The sequence below is a fragment of the Rhinolophus ferrumequinum genome, chromosome 25 (genome assembly GCF_004115265.2).
Source record: "Rhinolophus ferrumequinum isolate MPI-CBG mRhiFer1 chromosome 25, mRhiFer1_v1.p, whole genome shotgun sequence".
Lineage (NCBI taxonomy): Eukaryota > Metazoa > Chordata > Mammalia > Chiroptera > Rhinolophidae > Rhinolophus > Rhinolophus ferrumequinum.
Window position 1 is genome coordinate 16888780 of NC_046308.1, and position 24569 is coordinate 16913348.

At 46.9% G+C, this 24569-nt stretch overlaps 1 protein-coding gene across 1 annotated transcript; it reads right to left on the reverse strand.

The window, feature by feature from the left end:
- Positions 1 to 242: 242 nt before the first annotated feature.
- On the reverse strand, positions 243 to 530 carry LOC117017826 (uncharacterized). Its single transcript, XM_033098418.1, is given in 1 exon segment — positions 243 to 530. A coding segment is annotated over 1 exon segment (288 nt).
- Between the last annotated feature and the right edge of the window lie 24039 nt (positions 531 to 24569).

Sequence of the window (24569 nt, forward strand, 5' to 3'; positions counted from 1 at the left end):
CAGCAGGGAAGATGCCACCTTCCCAGGCAGCGTGAGTATATAGAACGACAGATTGAAAGCAGGACCACTGTGGTAAGACAGGGTGGGCAAACCCTTGCTGACCCATCTTGTAGGTGTCTGGAGGTATGATACACAAAGGGGCAGAGATGCATTGGTAAAGGCAACTTGACAAAAGCATCCAAGAAACGAATTTCCCTGTGGGAACGGGGAGAAATTAGAAAACGTTAGGAAACCAAAGCTGCTCACCCACATTCGGCCTGGGCCTGGCTCTAGACAGAACCTGGAGAAAACAACTCACTGATTTTCCTGGCCCTCAGATCCTCTGTCAGCCTGGGATCCAGGCCTTGGGTAATGAGCAGCCCGGGCGGTGAATGAGGTTTGGAGGCGAAATCTATCTGAGGTCTCTCTGCTTGCCAATGTCTACAGCTTAATAATTGCTTCCTCCCTCTTGCTGCATTCGGGTTCAAGAGAAGCACAGGGCCCCCAACAGCATTATGCAAATAGAGCCCACTGTGTGCCCGCGATGGCATATAGAATATGTAAATGTATGGTGGTGGCGGAGGCTGCTTAAGACAGAAGATTTCTGAATGATGAAATTAGATTTTCTGGAAAGAGGTTTCCGAGGACCTGTTTCCATTCCCCTGCCTCGTGCTGTGCTGTAGCCACCAAACCGGTGCTCTGGGAAATAACAGAATTACAGGCTCAAACCTATGCTAAAACAAATCAAGAAGGGAAGAAGAAATAGACCAGGGTTGGGGAGGCCACAACAAATCCATACTTTACAGCATATGTAAACAGGAATGTAGAGTGCGAGGGGAGGAGGCAGGCTGGTGGGCGGGGGACCACCCATCTCTGGTGGGCAGGAGGAACTGACACGAGGCAGGGGGCCTTGACATCCACCTTGGCCTTCACGTGGGAAAGGATGGGAGAGTGGACAGAGCTGTGGTCTCTGCGTCAACCTAGCACCGTCGCTTTTGTCTGCGGTATGTACCTGCTTTCTGCTGATTTTGTTAGAAGAAGGCATGTATGTCGTTTTAAAAAACGGGCACATCATTCATCTTGATCAGATCAGACTTGAACATGCGTTAAAGCTTACCCCGAGGGCCTGTGAAACACAGATTATGGGGGGCTACTCCCAGAGTTTCAGATTGAGTCGGTCTGGAGAGGGCTCAAGAATTCACATTTCATTTCTGAGACGCTCACAGGTGACGGCTGTGGCTGTGGGCCAAGAGGATACACCCTGAGCACCGCTGCCCTAGACTACAGTCCTTATCTGACAGATGGGGGATTGTGGGGCCCAAAGAGTTCGGTGATTTGCCAAAAGTCCCGCAATGGAGTCAAGGCCAGATCTAACTCTTTCCATCACCATCGTCACCGTCATCATCTTTACTATCACACTCAGGTGCTGAGAGCCTTCTATCTGCCAGGGGTTGTGCAAGGCACGTATGCACCTCACTTCGTTTATCCTTCACCACAAGTCTCTACAGGAGTTGCACTTTTATCCCCATGGAAGAAGAAACTGTTATTTTGAAGTCCTTACCCCCCAATGTGATGGCATTGGGAGGTGGGTCTTTGGGGAGGTAAATAGGTTTAGAGAAGGTCATGAGGGTGGGGCCTTCCTGCTGGGATTAGTGTCCTTATAAGAAGAGGAAGACACACACACACACACACACACACACACACACATTCTCTCTCCATGAACACACAAACAAGAGGTCCTGTGAACACCCAATGAGAGGGTGGCCGTCTACAAACCAGGAAGAGAGCCCTCACTCAAACCCAAATTTGCTGGTACCTTGATCTTGGACTTTCCAGCCTCCAGAACTGAGAAATAAACGTCTGTCATTTAAGCCACCCAGTCCATGGTATTTTGTAATAGCAGCCTGAACAGACTAAGACAAACACTGAAGCTCAACTTCAGATTGTTTCACCTCTCGATCCTTACTTTTCCCATCTGTAAAATGGGAAATTCTGACCCTTCAGAATGTTGGGAGGATTCAATGAGATTTTACCCATAATGTTGTGCTGAGTCTAGCACAGAGCAGTTATTAGATCACAGTAATTAGTATTATTCTTGTAATTATTATTACTAACAACTTGTGGGGATTGGGAGAAAGACTGGGGTTGTAGAGTAAGACTGGAGTTCAGAATATGAGGCTCTCCAGTCCTGAGCCCTAAGCTCTCTGCTGTGAGACTTTGGGGCATGTCACCACCCTCTTTAAGACCCAGTTTTTGCCAAAGGAGTGGATGGACACCCAACTGCACAATGTCAGATTCCATAAGAGCAAGGGCGGAGCCATTTCTCATTGCCTTGTTGTCCCAGGATGAATGTTATTGCTCTTCTCCTGGACTGTCGCCTTGCCTCCTTCTGGCCGTCTAGCCTCTGGTCTTGCCTCAGCCCCTCTACCTTCCGAAAATTCTAAGATGGCAACCTGATATGGTGTTCTCCTGCTCAAACCCCTCTGTGGCTCTCTATTTCCCTTCCTTGGATCAAGTCCAGGAATCTCAGCTTGGCACCCAAACTCCTGTAGGCTCTGGTCCCTCTCACATCCTCATCTCCTGACTCTCCTCCCACTCTATTTTCCAACAAAAAATAGAAGTGTGTTGTTTCCTGTCTCCCTATCATTGCTCTTGCCGTGCCTTCTGCCTGATGCTCCATTCTTGTCCTTCCTCTCTTTATCTGCAAACTCTTATTTGACCTTCAGTGCTCAGCTCAGATACTGTGTGCCCTGAGAAGCCATCCCTCCTACCTTGTTCTTATTCCCAACCCCAGGCTGCGTGAGGTCATTCCTCTGAACTGCCTGTAGGTACTGCCTTCCAGTACTTACCACTTTGTATTGTGATGGTCGACTGATTTTCTCCTCATTTGCACTAGACTGTGACTAGTGTAATGGAAACGACAACTTCTTTATCAAGGTTTTTCGGACACTTTCTGTTTTGTTGTTTGCTTTATCAGCTGTCTGTAAGAGTCTTGAGTCCAGGGGCCTTATATATTTTGTTTGCCCCTGTAATTACACTTATTTCCATGCCTGGCACATGATAGGTGTTCAATCTTTAAATTAATAAATCTGAAATCCCCACCCATTTTCACAGATGTTTTATCAAACATTAGATATCCCTGCTGCCTACCAAAGTGTCTGGCATAGAAGTGTTCAGGAAAGAGTGAATGAACAAATATGTGAGTAAAATGAATCACTTTGTATATAAGTGTATCAGTCAGCTAGTGCTGTATAACAAATAGCTATTAAATCTTAGTTGCACACAACAATAGGCATTTATTTAGTTCTCATTTAGTTTTATTCTGTGAGTCAGTTGGGGTAGCTTCTGAGCAACAGTTTGTATCTGGCTCAACTCTACATGTCTGTCATCCTGTGTGGACCAGCAGACCAGCCAGAACATGTTCCTCTCATTGTGAAGGCAAGAGAAACAATAGAAACACACAAGATTTCTAAGGTCTTATCCCAAAACTAGAACCCTGGCCCTCCTGTTCATTCTAGGAGGAGAAGCTGCAGAGCCATGTGCCCAAAGACCTGGGTACATGGAGGAGTGAAGGATCAGGGCCAATGATTCAGTCCACTCCAATGACCAACCACCTCATCTAGCCCAGAACTCAGGCCACGTAGCAACTGCTCACTATGACTTTGGAGACAAAGTGACCATGGCGACCCTCCCATATTCCAGACCCTAGAACGTATTTGCATTTTCTGCATTTTACATCCGCCTTTATCTCCCACTCTCCAATACTCAGTGATTTTACAGGGCCAGCATTGAACGATCTCTAGGTCTCTGTCCACAGGTTTTGCCACGTTGGGGCCTGTCACAAGCATACCCCCACCCCTAGCCTGTCCACCTGGCCTCCTCCCAGCCCATAGTGCATATTGCAAGGGTCGCCCTGATGTTTAATGCATGAGTTCCATATCCTCCCAGCAGCCGCCACAGACAGATTCTCTCAGCATGGGAACGGCCATGAAATCAGATGACTGTACAGGAAGCAGTCGCCCCTCCCCCACTGCCCCCCACTCCCCGCCTTCCAATTGTTGTAAGGCTGCCCTGCTTTGATTCACTTCCAGTTTGGTAATCTCTTTTATTAATGTGCCGGAGGCAGAGAAAAATGCATTTGTAATTTCCTCTTAATGGCTGGTAGAACTTCTTCTTCTTTTTTTTTTCTGCCGAGCATTTGTTTGTGGCACACACACACACACACACACGCCATCCAGTCAGGATGAATTGAGAGTCAAGGCAGTGGGTGTCAAAGCCTAGAGTTTTGGAATATTTCAGCAGGAAGGGGTCTGAGTCCAATGGCTGCCACACTGTGTCTCCAGCGCTTTGGACTTCCTCAGAATCGCATCAGAAGGGTGAGAGGGGGTGGGAGAGGGGGTGGGCTGAGCGGGGATGGAAGACGGCAGCTCCTTCCTGGACTTTGCTTCAATCAGAGCATCTCTGTTTTTACCTGCATTTATGCATAGTCTTGTTAGAAATAAGGGGCACTGCTGTACAAAATATGCAATAACCCTCGTTGCCTCTACCCCTGGCTACACAGAAAGGGAAACCAAATCTCAGAGAGCTTGTGACTTCTCCAGACTCACAAGATGAGTCAGAGTGGGGGGACCTGGGGACTGGGCTCCCGGTCTCCTGATTCCAAACTCGAAGTTCTTTGCCTACAAACAGGTTATATCTCAGGATCTGAGCATGTTCACTGAAATGGTTTGATACGTCTTTGTTTTCTTCATGCCCTGAACCCATTGACGCAGGGAAAGAGCCGTGGCAGGGAGGTCCCACACTAATATTCACTGAGCACCCAGCATGTGCCAGGCACTGTGCAAGTACGTCAGCGAGTTATTATCTACGAAAACCTCATCACCGGGGAGAAAGGGTTGTTTCCGATGTTACAGATGAGGATGCTGAGTTTCAAATGGGTAAGTGACTTCTTCAAGGACACACGGCCTGGACATGGTAGGAACGGATTCGAACCTGGGTTCACCTGATGTTACAGAGATCAAGTTTCACAGTGTTTAGCTCTTCATGGATCTTAAGAGTCAGATCATTCAAACGACAATATATGATGAGGATGACCATAGCCGCTGGAGGGTATTGAGTGCCCACCTTGAGCCTGGCACATGCTGCGTACTTTACTTACAGCGTTGCCAGGCACAGTTGTGCAGGATGTGTACTGCAGATGAACTTGCAGCCAAAGGGGCAGTGAAAGCTGAACCCAGTCTTTTTTAAAACGAAATGGTGGCAATAGTTAGTAAAATTACGTAGGTTTCAAGTGTCATTGCAGCCTTATTTTTTGGTGGCCAAGACATGGAAACTACCAAGGCGTCCTTTGATAGATGATTGGATATAGATAGATAAAGAAGATGTGGTATAGATACACAATGGACTACTACTCTGTCATAAGAAAAGATGGAACGCTGCCATTTGTGACAACATGGATGGATCTTGAGATTATTATGCTAAGTGAAATAAATCAGACAGAAGAAGTCAAGAACCATATGAGTTCACTCATATGTGAAACCAGTCTTTAAGCTGCTTACCAGATCCAGTCTTTAAGCTGCTTACCAGAGGAAGGGGGTGCCATTCTCTAAGTGTTCTGCCTGGAGCGGTTGCCTTTTCCGAATTCTCACAAAGGTGCTCTGTACAAGTTGCCAACCTCTTTGCACACATGATCTCCTACTCTCACAGCCTCCTGGGTAGCTTTATTACTATACCCATTTCAAAGATGAAGAAACAGACGCATAGGAAAATTAGATTTCTTTCAGTGGCAGAACCGAAATTTGAACCCAAGGTTGCAAAACTTCAAGAGTAGAAGACATAGGAATTTGCAGCTATACCTACCCTTTACCCCGCCAAAGACTGTTGAGCTTCACAAGTGCTACGGATATAACCTGAGGATGCAAGGGTGGAAGTAGTCTCTGCCCTGTGGACCAGGAATCAAGGGAGATTCTGAGACAGCAAATGGCACTCACAGATCAATCCTGTTGGGCTTTGTCATGCAGTCTCCTTTGGATCACGTGCCTGTGCTCTTCCTGCCGTATTCTCTCTCTCCCCACAGGAGGTCTCGTGGAAGGGGAAAAAGACCCCAGATTGTGTGGATCTGACCTTCCCCCACCAGTACCCTCTCTCCTGGAATACGAATGATCTGGAAAGGGACTCCCTAGAGATGAATAGCTACACAAAGCCAATTGTCGTGCAGTGTCCCAGAGCCGATTACTCATTCCGAGGGACCCCGAGGTGGCTTGAGGAGTTGACAAACAAAGAGGAAATAATTTGCAATTTGCTGTTTACACATAATCAGAGTGTATCAGGGGGGGATAAAATAGTGTCACCGCTTACAGCTTCCCACGTTTTATTTTGATCTTCTCCTAAATCAACACCTAAGTGGAGAGGGAGCTGGAGATAAAATGTTTGGGTGTGTCTGGCTAAAGGAAGGAAGGGCTTTCTGTAAAGACAAGGACATAGTCAAAGAAGATTGATTGTGATTGTATGTCCCCCCCCCCAAAAAAAAAAGGGAGGCAGTGAATGACAGTCACAGGGCTTTTACTCTCTGCCAGACAGTGAGGCAGGTAGTTGACAAGAGTTATGGCTGTGGTCACTCAAACCCATCCTGGAGGTAGCTTCTTTCATCAGCCCCATTTCATAGGTGGGGACCTTGAGGCCCCACGAGATGAAGTTTCCTGTCCCAGGATGTATGACCTGTACAAGCTGAACCCAGAACTAGCCACCCAAGCCAGGATGGCGTTCGAGTCCAGGATTTTTTTTAAACCTCATCTTTCAGCTTCCAGAGGAATTTCCCTGAGTTTTGATGCTGGTCATTTGTTTTGGAATCACGAAGTGTCTTAGAACAGGGGCTCTTCTCTCGACGGGAGAGTCGGAGGGAGGTGATGCTCTCTGGTTCCTCTCCAGTTGTCCTCCGCTGATCACTTCCACTGCAAGTGATTAATAAAGTGGGAGCGTCCGTGGAGACAAAGGAGGCTTGACCAGGATTCCTTAGGCACGCACATGGTATGTAGGGAATGCTTCTCCTGATCGAAGCGGAAAAGGATGTTTTCCAGCTATAGATGGTTTCCTGAACATTTCCCAGAGCTCATCTTTTCACTTTTCTGATGACCTTGAGAAAAAGGGGTATCTTTTGCCAATATCTCTCCTCACCTCCTCTGACTTTGAGGAGCCACGGTCCCTTCTCAGAACTTCAGAGTTGTTCTTCTTCTCCTGTTTGAACACACCCTCCCCTCCCATGGGCCTGGGATCTTGGAGCCACCAGGGGTCTCCAAAGTAGATCTAGTTCAGCCCTAGTGTCAAGGTAAGAAAAGTGATCTTAGCCCCATTTTATAGACAAGTCCACTGAGGCCAAGTGCCCACATCTGGCTCAAAGGAGAAGAGAGGACTGAGACCCATACGCCAGCACCTGACGACCCCCAGCATCCTCGTCTATAGGGGAGACGGCCCCTCTCTTTGTTCTCCACCCACCCCTGTATCTCAGAGCTGTGTATGCAATTTACATCCACACACCCACACATTTGCATGAAACACACACACACACACACACACACACACACACACACACACACACACACGACTGCTCCTGGCTTAAATGACAAGGGATGCCAAATGCCGTTCACATCTTTCTGGGAAGGAGTGCATCCATCCTGATTCTCTCTTTGCCAAACTGCCATACGTACCAGACGTACATATATTCTGCGTGAATTTCCTTAAGCTCCCTCACAGCTGTCCCTCTCCATGGCCTCTGTTAGAGCATTCCCAAATTATTTGTCTCCTGGCTGGTATAGCAGCCTGTTCCCGGACTCCTTCATCCCTTTAAAAATAATAGCAACACCAATAATAATCACTGCTGTTTATGTAGCCCTACTACGTACTGAGCTAAATTATATACATGGTGCCTCGTGTGGAGTTTTTCAACAACACTGGAAGGCAAGCATGATTAACCCCATTTTACAGGTGAGGAAAACCAGGCTTCAAGTTTAAGTGCATCACACAGGGTTGGGAACGGAGCTATTGAGCATGACTGACTTTGAGATTTGTTCTGGGAACACCCTTCAGGCTGCCCTCGGATATCACCACCTCGCTGAGCCTGCCATGGCAATGCCCACCACAGGGGAGAGTCCTTATTTTGGAGGCCCCAGAAGGCAGCAGTTAAGAAAGCGCATCGTTTCGATCTCTGACATTGCCATTTTCTGTCTGCGTGAACTTGGGAAGTCACTTTACCTCTCGGAGCCTCAATGTCCACTCCTGTAAAATGCATGTCATGGTAATATTTAGTCATGTGGAGTTAATACCGTGTTCCCCCAAAAATAAGACCTAGCCGGACAATCAGCTCTAATGTGTCTTTTGGAGCAAAAATTAATATAAGACCTGGTCTTATTTTACTATAATATAAGACTGGGTCTTTAATATAATATAATATAATATAATATAATATAATATAATATAATATAATATAATATAATATAACATAATGTAATGTAATGTAATATAAAATATAATACCAGGTCTTATATTAATTTTTGCTCCGAAAAACACACTAGAGCTGATGGTCCAGGTAGGTCTTATTTTGGGGGAAACAGCGTATGGAATTGATAAGAAAATTGCAAGGAAATCACTCGGCATGGATCTCAGCACTGAATAAATGTTGGATAATTAAGACGGTGGCAGAAAGAGATCATTTTTGTATCGAACACTCAAGGCTCTCTTGGGTCAGGCTCTGCCTTTCTTTCCACCATTGAAACCCACCACCAGTGTCTTGCATCCCGCCCTCAGCTAGAAGGAGCCCTTCACTGGTCTCCGCAAATTCTCCTTTCTCACGTCTCTCCCAGTTTGTTTATCTGTCCACCTATCTGCCTTTCATTCTCTCTGTAGACCCAGAACTGGTTTGTCCTCAATGCCCAGCCCAGAGGCTGACTTCTATTTGATGTCTTATCTTTTTTGCCCAGTGGAGGCCACCTCTCACTCCTCTGGGTCCTAGCGTGTATGAGTCCTGAAGTCCTACTGTGTGCCAGGGTAAAGACATAGCTACACCCCATAGGATGTGATTCTACCTCCACTCCTCCCCCCTTATTCTTTAAATGACACTGAATGGAAGGAACTCTGGGTCCCTGCATAGCTGTGCGGAGCAATGGCCCACTCCCTGCTAACCCACACTAGACTGTGCCATGAGCAAGAACTAAACCTGCCGTTTGCTGAGCCATTGAGAATTTGAGGTCCTTCATTACAGCAGCTAAACTGTCCTAATAAATCTGACGAACATCTGTCTTTCTTTCTATCCCCATATTATCCCAGAAATAACTTAGTCATTTAAAAGTATATTTTTAAAATTGAATGAAAGAAAAATGCATGTAGGAACATAAAATAGCACCATATATATCATGCAGAAGTTTGTACTTCGAAAACCAACATTCGTACTATATGTAGATCAAAAATTTAGCTCTGGGTTTCCTAGTGGCCAAGGTAAAAATGGACACATGCTCAGTTACACACTTCCCAGAGTCTTTGAGATTATATATATATGTATATATATATATATATATAATGTATATATTATTGTATATATTATATGTATACATACATATATGTTATATGTATATATATTATATGTATATATTATATGTATTATATATACATATACATACATATACATACATATATATGTATATATATTATATATATATATATATATACCATTGCTAAAGATAAATACAATGAGAGTTGCAGAATGCTTTCTTCCTTGACATCTTTATCAAAAAAGACCACTGAGTGGTTACAGCACAACTCAATATCATCCAACACGTTTTCCACATAGCAAGTCCTTTCCCATATCTTACCTTGTTTAAACACATGAAAATATGTGTAAGCACAAAGACATAAATAGCGTTGAGAAATTCTCTTGATGTATCGCACAGGGAGGTACTCAGGCTTCTCGCTAGGCCTGGGATAACCTGGAGGAAAGAAATTCCATCCTCTTTATTTCGATGTTTTTATTGATTTTATGTCAGTATATAGAATCTTGTACATGATGGGAACACACAGTGGGTATTACTACTGTTGATACTGAATATGTGGGTGAGTGTGTGTGCTGAGTGTATCAGGCTAGCACTCTGTGAAACCATGAGCTCTATTCTTCCATTGTGTGTGTCATGTATGTGTGTGTGTGTGGGTTATGGTGTGCTGTGTATATGACGCATGAATGTTGAGATGTGTTGTGTACTGAATGTGTGTTACATGCATGTATATTGTGTGTGCATTGCATGTGTGCTGTGTAGACGATGTGGGTGGATTCTGTGAACACTGTATGTACGGTGTGTGTTTGGCTTGGGTGTTGTGTGGGTGATATGTGTGCTCTGTGGGCATTGTGTGCTGTTGTAGGGATGGTGTGGATGGTTAGTGTTGTGTTTGTTGAATGTGTGTTGCAGTGTGCTGTGATGTGTTGTGTGTGCATTGTATATAGATGGTGCACATGCCCTGTGCATGTGGACTCTGCCGTCTTGTGTCCCATGTAACCTGCGTATTCCTTGCAGGATCAGTGCACATTCCTTCCGTGTGACGCTATGCCATTGTGTGTCCCTTTTGTGAGCACAGGGCATGCGCCTTGGTGTTGCCTGTGGGCATATTGGTTTGCAGGCCTATCCCACGCAAGCTCTGTGCACGCATCTATGTGTGTGCCCTGTGAGTCATTGTAGATACATCTAGAAGGCAGTGACTATTGTCTTCAAACGGAGAACAGCCATTAACACATTCATTAATTAGGATCATGTTGACACTTCTATTGCCTACGAAAAACATCTGTTTGTTTAATCAGAGTCTCCTTAATTCCTTACACTTATTCTCCCAGTAAGAGTGGTTGGGCTTGCTTTGCCACATGTGTACACTGGGGTTTACGAGGTGGAGACATAGGCTCTGTCAATATTGTCACAGGGTGACAGCTCTTGAGACAGCCCACAGGCTTCTTAACAAACAAACATCCCTTTCAATGGTGAATGAGGAGTCGTCCACGGGTCAATTTGCCAGTGGCCAGTCGTTGTTTACTGCAGTCGCCTGGATGACACATTATAGATCAGATGTAAGAACCCCGCCATGGCACTAAGTCTACATGCTGCGAGGCGCGATGTGGTGCTGGGCGAGCTGGCTGCTCCATTTCACTCTCCTTCTCACCTACGTTTGTACCCCAAACCCAATAACAAGCAGCCGCTAACCTTGACCGAGTTGATTTCCCTCCCCCATAGCTTTAGTTTTATAACATGTAAAATGGGATGATAAAAGGACAAACCTAAAGATTACAAGAAAACATATCGAAGTGAAATGCCCAGCGTGGCACCTGGAAACGAGACGATGCCTGAAAATGTCACTTCTGTCCCCCAAAGCTCCCCACTTCACATGAATTCACAAGGGTCAGGGGAGATGACCGAGGAAAGAACTCCAGGTCCGAGACTGACTCTGGTCACAGTTCCTACCGGTCATGCCATTGGACATCCAGCACGTGTGCCCCGTGTCCTCCTCTGTGCCAGGCTGGGACCTGGAGCTGGGTGCCTGCCCTTAGAGAATGCGTCATGACCAGATGAGAGAGGCGCTGCCCTGAGCTGACCAGGCTCTTGCTCAAGAGTGGGGCAATGACAGTCAATCGTATTCAGCTTCAGCTTCAGGTGTACAGCGCCGTGGTCAGGCATCTACACGGTCCGTGTGGAGCACAGCATAGGGAATAGAGTCCGTGGAATTGTAACAGCTCTATACGATGTCAGAGGGGTAGTAGAGTGGGGGGTAATAGATTTTGTGAAGGGTGTAAATGTCTAACGACTACATTGTTTTGTACACCTGAAACTAATAAAAAGACAAAGAAAAGAAAAGAAACCTTAAAAAATAAAAAAAAAAAAGAATGTGGAAATGAATGGCCTTCCCAGAAGAGGGGATGGCGGAGGAAAGGCTCCAAAAGCTGAGGTAGGAGGGCGGCTTCCAGGGCCAGGAGCAGGGAGGAAAGGTGCAGGGGTGAAGCTGCAAAGGAGGCGGTGATGGACCGTGGATGGCGCTTTGGCACTGGGGTCTTTCGTTTTTTTGTTGTGCATCTTGTTTCACGTACGAATATATGTGCCGATCTTTTTATAGTGAACTCAAATAGTTCCACCTCATTCTTTTAAATAATTCGCTTCTTCTACATGTAGGTAGCTTATGTGTAACTTAGGACGACATTAATAGACCTGTAGGTTGTTTCCAGTTTGAGGATATCAGTGTGATGTCCTCAGGGCTCTTTCCTAGCAGTGGGTGAAAGGACACGTGCATATGGCTTTTTAAAAATGTCATTTTTTATTTTTATTATTTTTAATTGTGGCAAATATATGTATCTATATACACACACACATATGTAAATTGAGCAGTGAGATCTTCAGGTGTTCTTGGCGCCTAGCATTGCTGCTTTTCACCTGTAAAATAGAAAATGAGTCCCAAGCCTTTCCCAAAAGGATGGTAAGGCGATTCAACAGGATGACGCACAGAGAAGCTTGCTCAGTGCATGGTAGCCGGTCAGCATCCAAGACTCAGGCATTGTTATTGGTACCACTCAGTGCTTAGCGACCTGGACTCTGGACTCAGGCTTGCCGGCTGTGTGACCTTAGGACAGCCACTGCACCTCTCTGAACCACAGTTTCCACATAGGATTTTGAAAACTGCATAAGATAAAACCAATGAAGTGAATGTTATCATATGGATATGCAAAAAAAAAAAAAGATATTTTGTCTTCAAGTCATCATTATGACCTTCTGCCGATTCTGTACTTGAAAAAAAAACAAAGTTACCTCAATTAAGCTTTATGAATTTCTGTTTTGCAGCTTTGGTCCAGGGGTGCTGCCATGCATTTTCGTTATACACCAGGGCATTCTAGCAGATCTAGTTTGCTCCTGCAGATGGTGGTGATGGTAAATGGTGGGTCTTTGCAAAGATGCTTTCTTTCCTGTCTCATAGCTGAGTGAGACTCCAGGTTGAGAGAAAGGAATGAGTTGTATTTCATGCTTCCTAAGAACTTGACTCTATCTTATCTAATCCTTAGAACAACCCTTTGAGGGCAGCACCATACCCATTTTATAGATGAAGAAACTGAGTTTCAAGAAGCTTAGGTAATTTGCCCAAGATCATACAACTAGTAGATAGTTGGACTTTGGATCAAACTACATCTGTGCGTTTGCCTTTACATTAAGCAACTCGTTTATTGGATGGGTGAAACTAGAAAAATGAATGGATTTATCAGGACTCTTTAACTTACAAGAGATGGAAACCCCATTCAAAATAGTTTAGGCAAAAAGGAAATTTATGGGTTCTCATAAGTAAAAGTGTCATCTGGATTCATGCATGGCTGAATTCAAAGGTCCAATAATTTCATCAGGACTTGGTTCTAGTCTCTCTCTCTCTCTCTCTCTCTCTCTCTCTCTCTCTCTCTCTCTTTCTCTCTCTCTCTCTCTCTCTCTCTCGGCTTTGTTTTCTGGTGTGCTGGCTTCATTATTAAAGCAGACGTTTTCTTCATGTCAAGATGGTCCTCAGCAGCTTCAGGTTTCAGTCCTCTAAGCCTCAGCTAAGGGAAGAGGAGCAGCTCCAGTGAAAGTCCCAGAATTGTTCCTGATTGGTTTCACTTGGGTCACATGTGCATCCATCAGCCAATCGTTACACCCTTGAGAATGCACGGGATGCTCTTATTGGCCAGATCTTATCCACATGACCACCTTGGGATTGTGGATGTCAAATTCATTCCATGCTTAGCCAAGTGCCCTTGAAGTGGCGATTTTCCCAGAGGACAATCTGGATACTTCACTTAAAGATGGAGAGGCAGCTGCTGGGAAGAGAACAGGAACTGAAGTCCACTTGAGCCAGCTTTGGATTATGCAGAAAGGTATCAGAGGGATCTTAAAAGGCACTTCAGCATGTCTAAAAATGGCAACATTTATCCCCAGCCAGCCTCAAGGCAGGGGGATGGAACACGTGACTTCACTGAAGTGCCTTCTCAGCCAGCCTTTTGGGAAAGCTCCAACCAGGACTTACTGTTCTGGAAAATCCCCCAAAGCCTTCGGAACCCAAAAGCTAAGGAAAATGCAGGACCATCTGGCAGGGTCCTTGCTTTTCCTCTTCCTCCTCTTCATCTTCTTTGTCTTCTTTTAATTATGAAATGTCTATTGCTAGACTATTGATCTTCTGCTTCTAAGAGCAGCTGGGGTGATATATGGTGCGTGAATCCGCTCCTTTAATTCCATGGCACAATTGAATATTGCCTTTGACGAAGCGCTTATTAGTAATGTGTTTCAGAAGAACTGAAATAGCTTATAGCTTTGAGGGGAGGTGCCAGCAGTGTTTGGGGGTGAGTGGGTAAGTTTCTTTTGGTCTCTCTAAGGGAGAGGACAGATACTGATCTTAGGCCAGAGAGACAGGTTGTCCCTACGAAAACCTTCCACTCTTGGATCAGCCACAACTCTCAGACTTTCACTCAAAACCATACTCTCCTCTCTTCTTGACAATAGGCCTGAAATGCCATCATTAATTAGATCAGTCCTCGGGCTTAAAAAGTTACACATAAAGGCCATTGCTAATATGAATCTGAATTCTAAAACTACTATTACAACGACACTTGTCACCATTTGTTCAGCAATTCTTCTTCTTCTTTTTTTTTTTTAACATAAAGAAACAGTTTTAGAGAAAACCAAGTATAAATAGACTATAAATGCTAGGACTGGAACTCACTTGGGCCAATTCTGAGCTCCCAGGCTGAGCTACATGCTCCCTCTAAGATAACACACTAACCCACTAGTACAGGGTCATAGGAGGTTGGGGGAAATCAGAGCAGGTGCCAATTGCCTCAAGGGTAGTAATAGAGTAGAATGCTGTGTTCCCAAAATCTAGCACACAGTAGGTGTTCAGTATGAGGCTTTTTGATTGAAGAAATGTGTCCTCATTTAGGGGGAAATGCTGTGGAGAGCCATCTCCCCCACTGGATTATGGAAAGCCACCTTCTCCAGTGGTGGGTCTCTCTACAGTGGAAGATTGAAAGGAAGGGACTTCTCTGGTTGTGAATCCCCATCTAGGGTCATAGGGAGAAACTGGACTTCTGAGTGAGGCTGAGTGAGGAGAGGAAAGGACAACTTGGGATGGAAGTCAGGGGAGTAGCCAGAGGGATACAGGAAAGAAACTCACATGAAGGGTCCTGTGGGAACAAATGGGAAGATGGAGATTGGGGCAAGGAGAATGGGAGAGGAAGGAAGAAGAGAGAGCTAGATGGAGAGACACAGAAAGAGAGAAAGAAGAAAAATGTAGAGAGAAAGACAGAAGAGGGAACAAGAGAGATGCAAAGAAAGATAAACACGGGAGAGGTGGGTAGAATGTGCAAGGGAGATTAGAGAAAGAGAAGGAAAAAGAAACGGGGAGAGAGGAAGAGATTGATCTACGAAAAGAGAGAGATGGGAAAGCGAGGAAGAGAGAAAATTATGGAGAGAGAGAAAGGGAACAAAAGAAAAAAATGTCTTTTGTGGGCAAAGCAATCTGTGTGAAGGTACGAGAGTAGGAGCCCAGGAGAACCAACCTCAGGCCCGAGTCCAGAGACCTTCCATTTCAGCACTCTGGACAGAGACCCCCGAGTCGTTAGCCTTGATCCTGCCACTAACCAACCTTGTGACCTTGGGCAGCTCATGTCCCTGCCTGGGTCTCAGTTTCTTAGCACTCAAATGGGGCTACTCACACCTGCCCCCCAGAGGCATTGCTCAAGGGATGGGACAGAGCAACTACCAGTTAAAGCCAGCTGGGGAGCTTTCAAGTGTATGGATGCCCGAGCCCGATCTCCAGGTGTTTTTATTCAACTCATTTGAGACAGTGCCTGGACATCGACATTTTTTAGGAAATCCCCCCAAGTAATTCTAATGCGCAGACAGTACCGACAGGCACTGGCCAGTGTAAGGACTTTGGGGATAGGAAATTCTGAAGAAAGTCAGCACTGTTCTTTCTCGGCTGCAATGTATTTGTAACCCTGACAGAGAAATTGAGGCCCAGAGACATTCCACCACCCGGAGGAGTTCCACCACAGGTCACACAGCCAGTGGAACAGGCACTTTGGATGGTGAGAACACCTAGAGAGGACCCTGTGCTGGTACAAAGGCTTAGTAAGCCCTCCCCACACTCCCTGCCCGAGGTCCTCCCTGTCACCAGGCTGGCCGGCACCCCCAACCCCATAGGAAATCTGTAGACTCAACTCACTTCCCGCATGGATGACCCCAGTCGTGCAAGAGCCCCTACACGTTCAATTCCCCTTCCTCCTTTGTTCTGCGACTCATTTCACATCTGAATGGTCCTCAGCAAACCCACCTGCTGTCCTTGGTCTCAGAGAGGGAGAGGCAGGCAGAATGAAAGCTGGCTCTCCTGGGGTGCTGACCAAATCTTGCATGCTTGAGTTCACACGTGACTTCTCTGGATTGTAAAACCAATGAGAAGGGCAGTGGGTAGAATCTGCGCCAAGCTTGCAGGGTCTCATCAGGAGCCAAGTTCTTCCATGTGGGAGGAAAGTCGAGCAGAGGTTAAAGTTGCAGGGTCTGCTCTCTGACTGCCCGGGTCCAAATGCTGGTTGCCTTTCTAGGGATCTTGTGGGACCTCGGGACAGGCAAATAAATCCTTCCAGCCCTGAGTTTCATCATCTGGGCAAATAGGGTAATAGGACCTTCCTTTGAAACTTCTCATACACTTTTTTGAAGTAATCATGAGTGTGGTGCAAATGTTAGCAAATGAGAGCTGTGAAGAGAAAAGAAAGAGGAGGAGGAGGCGAGGGAGGGAGGGAGAAAAGATGCTGGTGACGAGGATGATGTTTCATCCTCCTGATTACTTCAGTGACTCTTTACGACCCACTATAGATGGAGTAACCAAGACGTAGAGAGGGAGAGTGACTTGTCTGGGTCCCCACAGCAAGCTAATAGCAAAGCACAGACACAACTCCCCCTCCTTGCTCCATCCACTACAGTCTGAGAAGGGGAACCCAGGAGGATACTCCTCGGAGCACCTGTTTCCTTGGAGCCATCTGCAGCTCTTAGAATGAATTTGCTCTGGGCCATCCACCACTGTCAGCCTCGGTGGGTGTCAGGCACAGAGAACAGAATCCCAGCTCTTCCAGAGCCAGCTCTGTGTCTTTGAGCAAGTCACACCCCTCTCTAAGCCTCAGTTTCCCCACTGTTCAATTGGGCTCGGCGACGGCTGGGGCTCCCTGAAGACCTGATGAGCTGGAGCTCTCTGAGATTGCCTGTGATCTGCATTTCGCAGGCGGTCCCAGGAATTCAGGATTCTCGAGGGGCATTTAACCGCTTCCGAATTCTACCTATAGGGGATTCCATTGATGTCTGGGGAGTTTGCTGGTGGAAAAGCATATTTCAATAGATGCGGACTCAGGGGGTAGGTTCTCTGGAGACAGAGGAGACTGACAGGATGGAGATAAAAGGAAATCTCCAGGGCTCCATGGAGCCCAAAGGCAGCAGAGGGGGAAGCCCTGCAACTGCGTGTATCTTGCGAGCCTGCTTACTGTTGGCACATTTGCCTGGATTGTCTCAGAGAATTTTCCGACCCACCAAATGATGCAGGTGCTGTTACCCTCCTCAGCTTGCAGGTGAGTGAACCGAGGCCCCTGGGGTTGGGGAGACTCCCCTTGATGGCATCTCTGGGAGGCGGAAAAGCCAGACGTGCAGACTCGGGGTTAAGTCCTCACTGTTGGTGCCATTGCTATTCCATAGGGGAGGGACCCAGGCGTGTGCTGAGTTCTCTGGGCAGGGATGTGGGATGATGGCAGGGACTGGCCCTGTTCTGTGACAGTGAAGTCCACAGAAGAGGCGTGTAGGGACAAAGAGTGACTGCAGGATCACATAAGCATCAGGTACTTATGATGTTAGAAGCTAAGGACAAGCTAAGCAGACAGGGATGGCCAAAAAAGCCCTGGACTGGCCATCAGTGACCTGGCTTTGACATGAACGGTCCTTTGACCTTGGAAAGGCCCCTGCTCCCTCCTGGGACAATGCCAGCTTCTTCAGTCACCCCCGTTCCATCTCTCGGCTCTCCTGGGCTCTTTCATTGGGAAGGGCACAGGACAGGTAAGAACTGAGAATTTTTTTAGTGAGAGGATGGGGAAGGACTCATGAGAAATAGGTTTTCTTGCTGTTCTCACTTGCCTACCCTCCTGTGGGTACCCAGTGCCAGCTTGTCAGAGAGAAAACAAAGCGATGCACTTATTCACACACACACAAAAAGTGCACACACAAAAAACACGCCAAGAATGAAGCGGGAAGGTAAGGCAGCAGAGTTTTCCTCCTTGTTTTGGATACTTAGCTTGTAGAATCTCTATTTCACATGGTGATTAGAAGCATGAAGCCTGCGGCTAGACATCAGGGTTTGCAATCTGGCTCTACCACCCCCCAGCTGTGTGACCTTGGACAAGTGAGTTGGTTTCTCTGAGCCTCAGCTTCGTACTCTGTAAAACGGGGGCGATCATTTCCCCTCTGGGAGTGTCAGACCCCTTATCTGTGTTGGGAGTCAGTAAGTGATAATCGCTATTTACTTAAAATTGTCTCTTATATTTGACTTAAAAACAATAATGTGTATAATGTGCCCACTGTGTGCCAGGCGCTGTTTTAAGCACTTTGCGTGTGTTATTAACTCATTTGACTGTTCTAACAACCCAAGGATGATGTGTTGTTATTGTGGTGGCCACTGACAAATGGGGAAATGGAGGCTCTGAGAGGTTCAGTCTCTCGGTCAAGGTCACCTACCCCTAAAGCAGCAGAGCTGGGATTGAACCTCCCTTTGGTTGACTTCACGCTCGTGTATTTATCCATCACTCCCTAGCTCTCCTGACACCGAGGCCATGGCCCGGAAGTCAGGCTGCTGTGGGTACCCCCATCTCCACCTGGGTTTTCCAGCCCAGCTCAGAGTCTGCTCCCCTCCATGCAGTCTGCCCCCCTCTTCCCCACTGGCTGAGTGATCTTGCTGAGCCCTCCGCGGGGCCCTGGCCAAGGTCCTGACTGATTATTGACAAATTAAAAATATAAGCTATTGACCAGACCCTGGGATGGAGTCCCGGAGCTGAGGACCTGCATCTCAATGAGGCAGCTGAGCATGGAGATCGATTCTGCAGGTGGAGGAGGAGGCGGATGGATTGCCCCATACCTCATGCAGGGTCTGATGTGCTCGTTAATAACCGCCCGCTGGGGAGAGGGGGCAGACCTCGGCCTGAGTCAGCTGTCTCCCCACCCATCAAGGGCACCACATTTCACACACCTGATTCGGCCCTCAGCAGCCCGACTGGTGTAGGAAGCACTGACCCCATTTCGCAGACAAGCCCATTGAGAGACACATAGGTGTGGCCCAAGTCAAAAGTTAATAAGCGGCAGGGCTGGAATTTTCACCCAGATCCTTCTAAACGACAAAGCGTAGCGCTCAGAGACTTGGGTAAACCATGGGAGCAACTCTGGCTCCATCCCTTCTAGCTGTGCAACTTTGGGAAAATCACTCTACCACTCTGAACTTCAGCTTCCTCTTGTATCAAAAGTGGATAATAAAATGTACCCTGCAGGGCACTTGCAGGGATGCAATGAGAAGGTGAGGGGTAGTGCTTCCTCTACCGACATCTGTGTGCACCTCTTAACTCCTCTCTCTCTCTGTAGTTCCACTCAGGCAGCAGACCCAGGTGGGCTGTATCGGCAGCCTCCCTTGCTCTCTGGCTTCCAGTATGGTTTGGTGAATGGGGGGCAATGTCAGGGAACTGGAGGGCAGGAGGAGAATGAAGTTGAGGTGTTTCTCCCCTCTGTTCCGGCTCCGGGTCTGCAGTGGCTGGGTTGCCTCCCCTCCTGCTGGGCACCTCTCCCACAGCAGCAGCCACAGCTCTCTCCAGGATCCAGCATCAGCATCTCCTCTGGCCTTTTAGTCCTAGAATGGAAGGGTTTCCTGCTGTTGCTACAAAACGCAGCCCCCCCCGCCCCCGCCCCTGCCCCCCCAGGGGCTGCACCATCCCTTGCTGCTTTCCTCCCCTGTTGAAGTAAATATCCTATGCTTAAATTCTAGGTTACCCCACGAAATGCATCCTCTGTTTCCTGCCAAGACCCTGATGACCCATTTTTAAAACTCCAAAGTATGGTACAGATGTAAAGGGCTACCTGGAAGGTCATTGCCACCATTGTTACCCTTGACTGTTCTCTCTCTTCCATTCACACATCACGTCTCACACGCCCCTATTAACACCACCCCACTGAATGAATACAACTGTTTGCACAGTGGCCGGCCATCTCTGCTGGATTATGAGCGACGAAGCGTAGAGCCTGGAGTTAAGCAGCTCTGTACCTAGATGTACACTCCCCATGGCCAGGCCAGGGAACGAGGGAGGAACCAGGGAGAGTTTTACAGGTAAATGAAGGAGCTTTATACGACTTACCCAAGATCACAGAGCAAGAGTCTGATGAATCTCCCAGCTCCCAGACCCAGGATCTGAAAATGTCTGTTGAATGAATGAACAAGTGAAAGAGAAGAGAAATAAAGGGTACCTCTGAAGCTAACTGATTTAAAAGTGCCCCCTCCTTACCTGTGGCTGCAGTGGTTCTCACCTGGGGGTAACTTTTCTCCCCAGGAGACAGTTCCAATGTCTGGAGGCAATTTTGGTTGTTATAACTTGGGACCTTTGCCACGGGCATCGGGCGGGTGGAGGCCGAGGACGTGCTTATCATGTTACAGTGCAGAGGACAGGCCCCCCCCCCAAAGAATTATTCCAACTAGAATGTCAACAGAGCCCAGGTTGAGAAACCCTGACTTACCCATACACAGCTGAGGTTCTTCCCTGTTCACGTGGCCCCCAAATGGAGGGCAGCCTTTCTGATCTCACTGGATTGGCTTAATTTTTGTCCTTATGATAAAAATAATATGTCTGTATAATAAAAAGTTTCTAACATAAAAAAATATAAGGAAGAAAATGAAACATTGTTCCCAATTCCCAAACCCACTGTGAATTTTACGGTGAACGTGCTCGACTCATATTTCTGCGTTTGTGTAGGCTCATACAGACACATGCTTTCACACGCATCAAGGTCATTTTGAAAATACAGTTTTGTGCATGGCATTCTCCCCATAGGGTGTCTTAATCACTAGTGTTGAATGACTTTTCTAAGGGGCCATACAGAATTCCGTCTTAGGTATAATCCATAACATACTGTGACTATTTAGGATGCTTCCCATCTTTGTCTGTCTCTATGATCTTCCGTAAGGATGGGTTTCTGGAATTGGGATTGCCGGATCAGAAACTATCAACTTTTTAGGCTCTTGATACATTACTAAATGTCTTACAGAAAAGTGGGTCCTACCCAGCTATAGTCCAAGGGCCTTACCTCACTTTCCCCTGGCTAAAACGGAATCGGCTTGTTAAAGCCTGTGTCGAACTGACAATTTTCTCCTAGTAAGATTGGCTCTATATACTTTTCCGTATGATCACAGGTTGTTTGCACTTCTTCTGGGAGCTGTCTATTCATTTCCTTTGACTCTTTTTCTCTTAGAGTTTTAGTGGTTTCTATTTGAAATGCAAGAGCCTTGTAAAAACTATGGAAACCACTAACCATTTGTTGATCATCGGTGTTGCAAATATTTTTCATCAGCTTGTCAGTAGAATTTTAATTTCATGTATGGTGTCTTTAGACACCCCGATTTTTTTCTTCCGTTTCATTCCCGATATACAAATCTGTCCAAGTTTCCCCTCCTGTCTGATTCATTTCTTTGTTGTTCCTGCTTGAGAAATACTTTTCCCTCCCTAGTTCATGAACTTCCCGTTTTTGTCTTCAAATTTTGATTAGTCTTTACGTTTGATTCCGGATTTGCAAACTCTATCTGGAATTTATTTTGTTGTGTATCTTGAAAATCCAGTTGATATCCCCCCCCACCCGCCAAATAAAGGCCACTATTCTTGAGGGGGCATTGCCAACGTGACACCTAGCATATTGCTCTATCGGAGGGCCAGGAGGGTTGGGCCCAGCTGTCGGAGCACAGGAAGGAACCCCCCTGGGAGCTCCATCCCAGACCTCTCCCCAGTTCCCTCAGAGGCCAGGAAGGGCCCAGCACCATGGGAGCCCCAGGGGATGATGGGTACGGTCCCATGGCGTCCCATCTCCAGGGATTCTGAAGCCCACCTCACAGCAGATTAAGTCATCAAAAGACCCAGCGGGCTCGGCACTCACCCACCTGCTGCAGCCCTGCTTATATCCATTTACCGTTTACTATTTTGCCCTTGAAATTAACTCAGACTGGATGTAGGAAGCTGCCCTGGTGAGATTTCTATTTGCTGTAGAAACTGCCCTGACTGCATGCTTTATTATAGTGTTCCGTGTCCCCAGGGTGAGGGGGGCACGGCAGCCTGTGGATAGAGGGGACACCGGGCTTGGGTGTTGGGCAGACACCCCTCATCCCCCAAATCCCTGCTGCATGGTCTCAGACGAGGCTTCCCCTGTACCTTGCCGAGCGCTGTGCATGTATCCGTTAAACAGAATTGAGCGTCTCCTTGAAGGAGTTGTGAGCCTCCCACGAAGGAACGCACGTGGATTGCTCTCCACAGTCATGGCTGCAACACAGTGGGCACCTACCTGCTTAAGAAATGGCTGCAGTAAAAATCACGCCACTATTTTCCATTTCAAAGCAGGAAAATTCCCTTCTCACCCAAGGACCTGATTTGCTCCTGTTTAGGACGCACAGAAAATCACGGAACTTCCTGACGTCTAAAGTCACGGCCCACGAGAACCTGACTCCCGCCAAGCGCTCCAGCCTCCAGTCCTGCCTCTGGATACCGTCCTCCCCTCCCCCGCTCTCCCTTCAGTTGCATCCCTGTTTCTGTTTCCTAAAGCGTTCTGCTCGCATGCCTTTCTGCACTGGGTTCCAGGAACAGGCCACTTGGGGAAGTGGTCAGGGAAGAGACTAAGAGTAGAGGCGCTGGAGTTACACCCCTGAGTTCACCCTGGCAGCCCTCCCTGGTTGAGGCACCTTTTCCTGCCCAGTCTCTCCAGACCTCATATGTGTCATCTGGAAGTGAGATGCGATAATGGCAATAGTACTACTTGACTTCTAAGAGTTTCAATGATTAAATGAGGCAATCCATTTAAAAAATGTGTATCCCAGTGGCTGACATTTACAAAGCAATCCGTTTCATCGAGCTTTCATTTACATTCATTCATTCATTGTTTCATTCATTCATTTTTTTTTTTTTTTTTTTTTTTTTATCCTCTGTATCCCCAGTGCCTGGTACCTGAAGGGGACTCAATGAAATAAGGCTTGAGTGAATGAACGAGTTTGTAGAGCATTTATTATGTGTCAAGTTACTAGGCTAGTCGCTATAAATATTCAGGAGCTTTGGATCTAGGAGGAGAGATGATGAAATTAACCATTTTAGAGTTATTAGTGTTACCGAAGAAACATGCTTGTGATTCAGAAGGACTGCAAGGGGGTATTAATCCTACGTGGGGAAAGCTGGCAGGAACAGGTGATGCACAAGGTGGATTCTGAAGCCAGCATAGGAGTGTGCTGGCTGGGGAAACATGTTCTCAGAATCTATTTGAACTTCCACTGTTCTCAGCCTGACATCAACCTTGAGAGATGAGAAGACACCACCTTCCCATTTCAAAGCCAGGTAGCCTGAGGTCCTGGGAGATTACATGACTTTTCTTTGGTTAAGTCATGTAGAAGTGGCTGGGCTGTTAGACTTTTGGAGCCAATGTCTTATTAGAAGCCACCTTGAACCTTGTGTAGAAGCTGAGGTTGGCGTGGGTGGGTTTTTAGCTACAAGTACAGGAAATACACCTCAGACTCTAGTCCTTTTCCCCAGATGATGCTGGCTTCCTTCTCTCTGTTATAACAATCTTGTGATGTAGCCATTCAGACGAGTGGCTTCAAATTCTCTGAGACTCTAGCCTCCAAGTCTTATTTATTCTCCCTCCTATAGAGCTCTTGGATCTGTCCGCTTCTCTCCACTCCCACACATCTGAAGCCTGGACGCAGCCGTGACCTCCTTACTGGGTCTCCCGGCCTCTGCTGCTGCCTGTTCGTGGTCTACAGGGCAGCCAGGTGATTCCAAAACACAGCTGTGACCACATCCCTCCCTCACATTCTCCATGGCTCCCACTGTCCCCAGGATGAAGTCAAAACTCTTGGCCCATAGTAACCTGACTTCCTGCGGGGCGCTCTAGCTCTGTCTCTGGATACCTTCCTCCCCTCTTCCCCATGCTCTTCCATTGCATTCCTTTTTCCATTTCCTAAAGGCCTTCTGCTCATTCTGGCCTCTGAGCCTTAACATATGCTGTTCCCTCCGCACCTTCCCCTTCCCTATCATCACCTGTCTACCTCCTTGGAGTTCCAGTTTTGGACTCACCTCCTCCAAGAAGCCTTCCCTGACCACCAAATCTAGATTAAGCTCAGCCACAACTTCTGGGGCTGCCTTCCGTAGGGTGCAAATCTCACTGCAAGGCAATTGTCTGGTTGCCCTGGCCCCATATTTCTCAAAGTGTGTACCATGGGACAGCTGTATCAGAATCACCCAGAAGCCAGCTAAA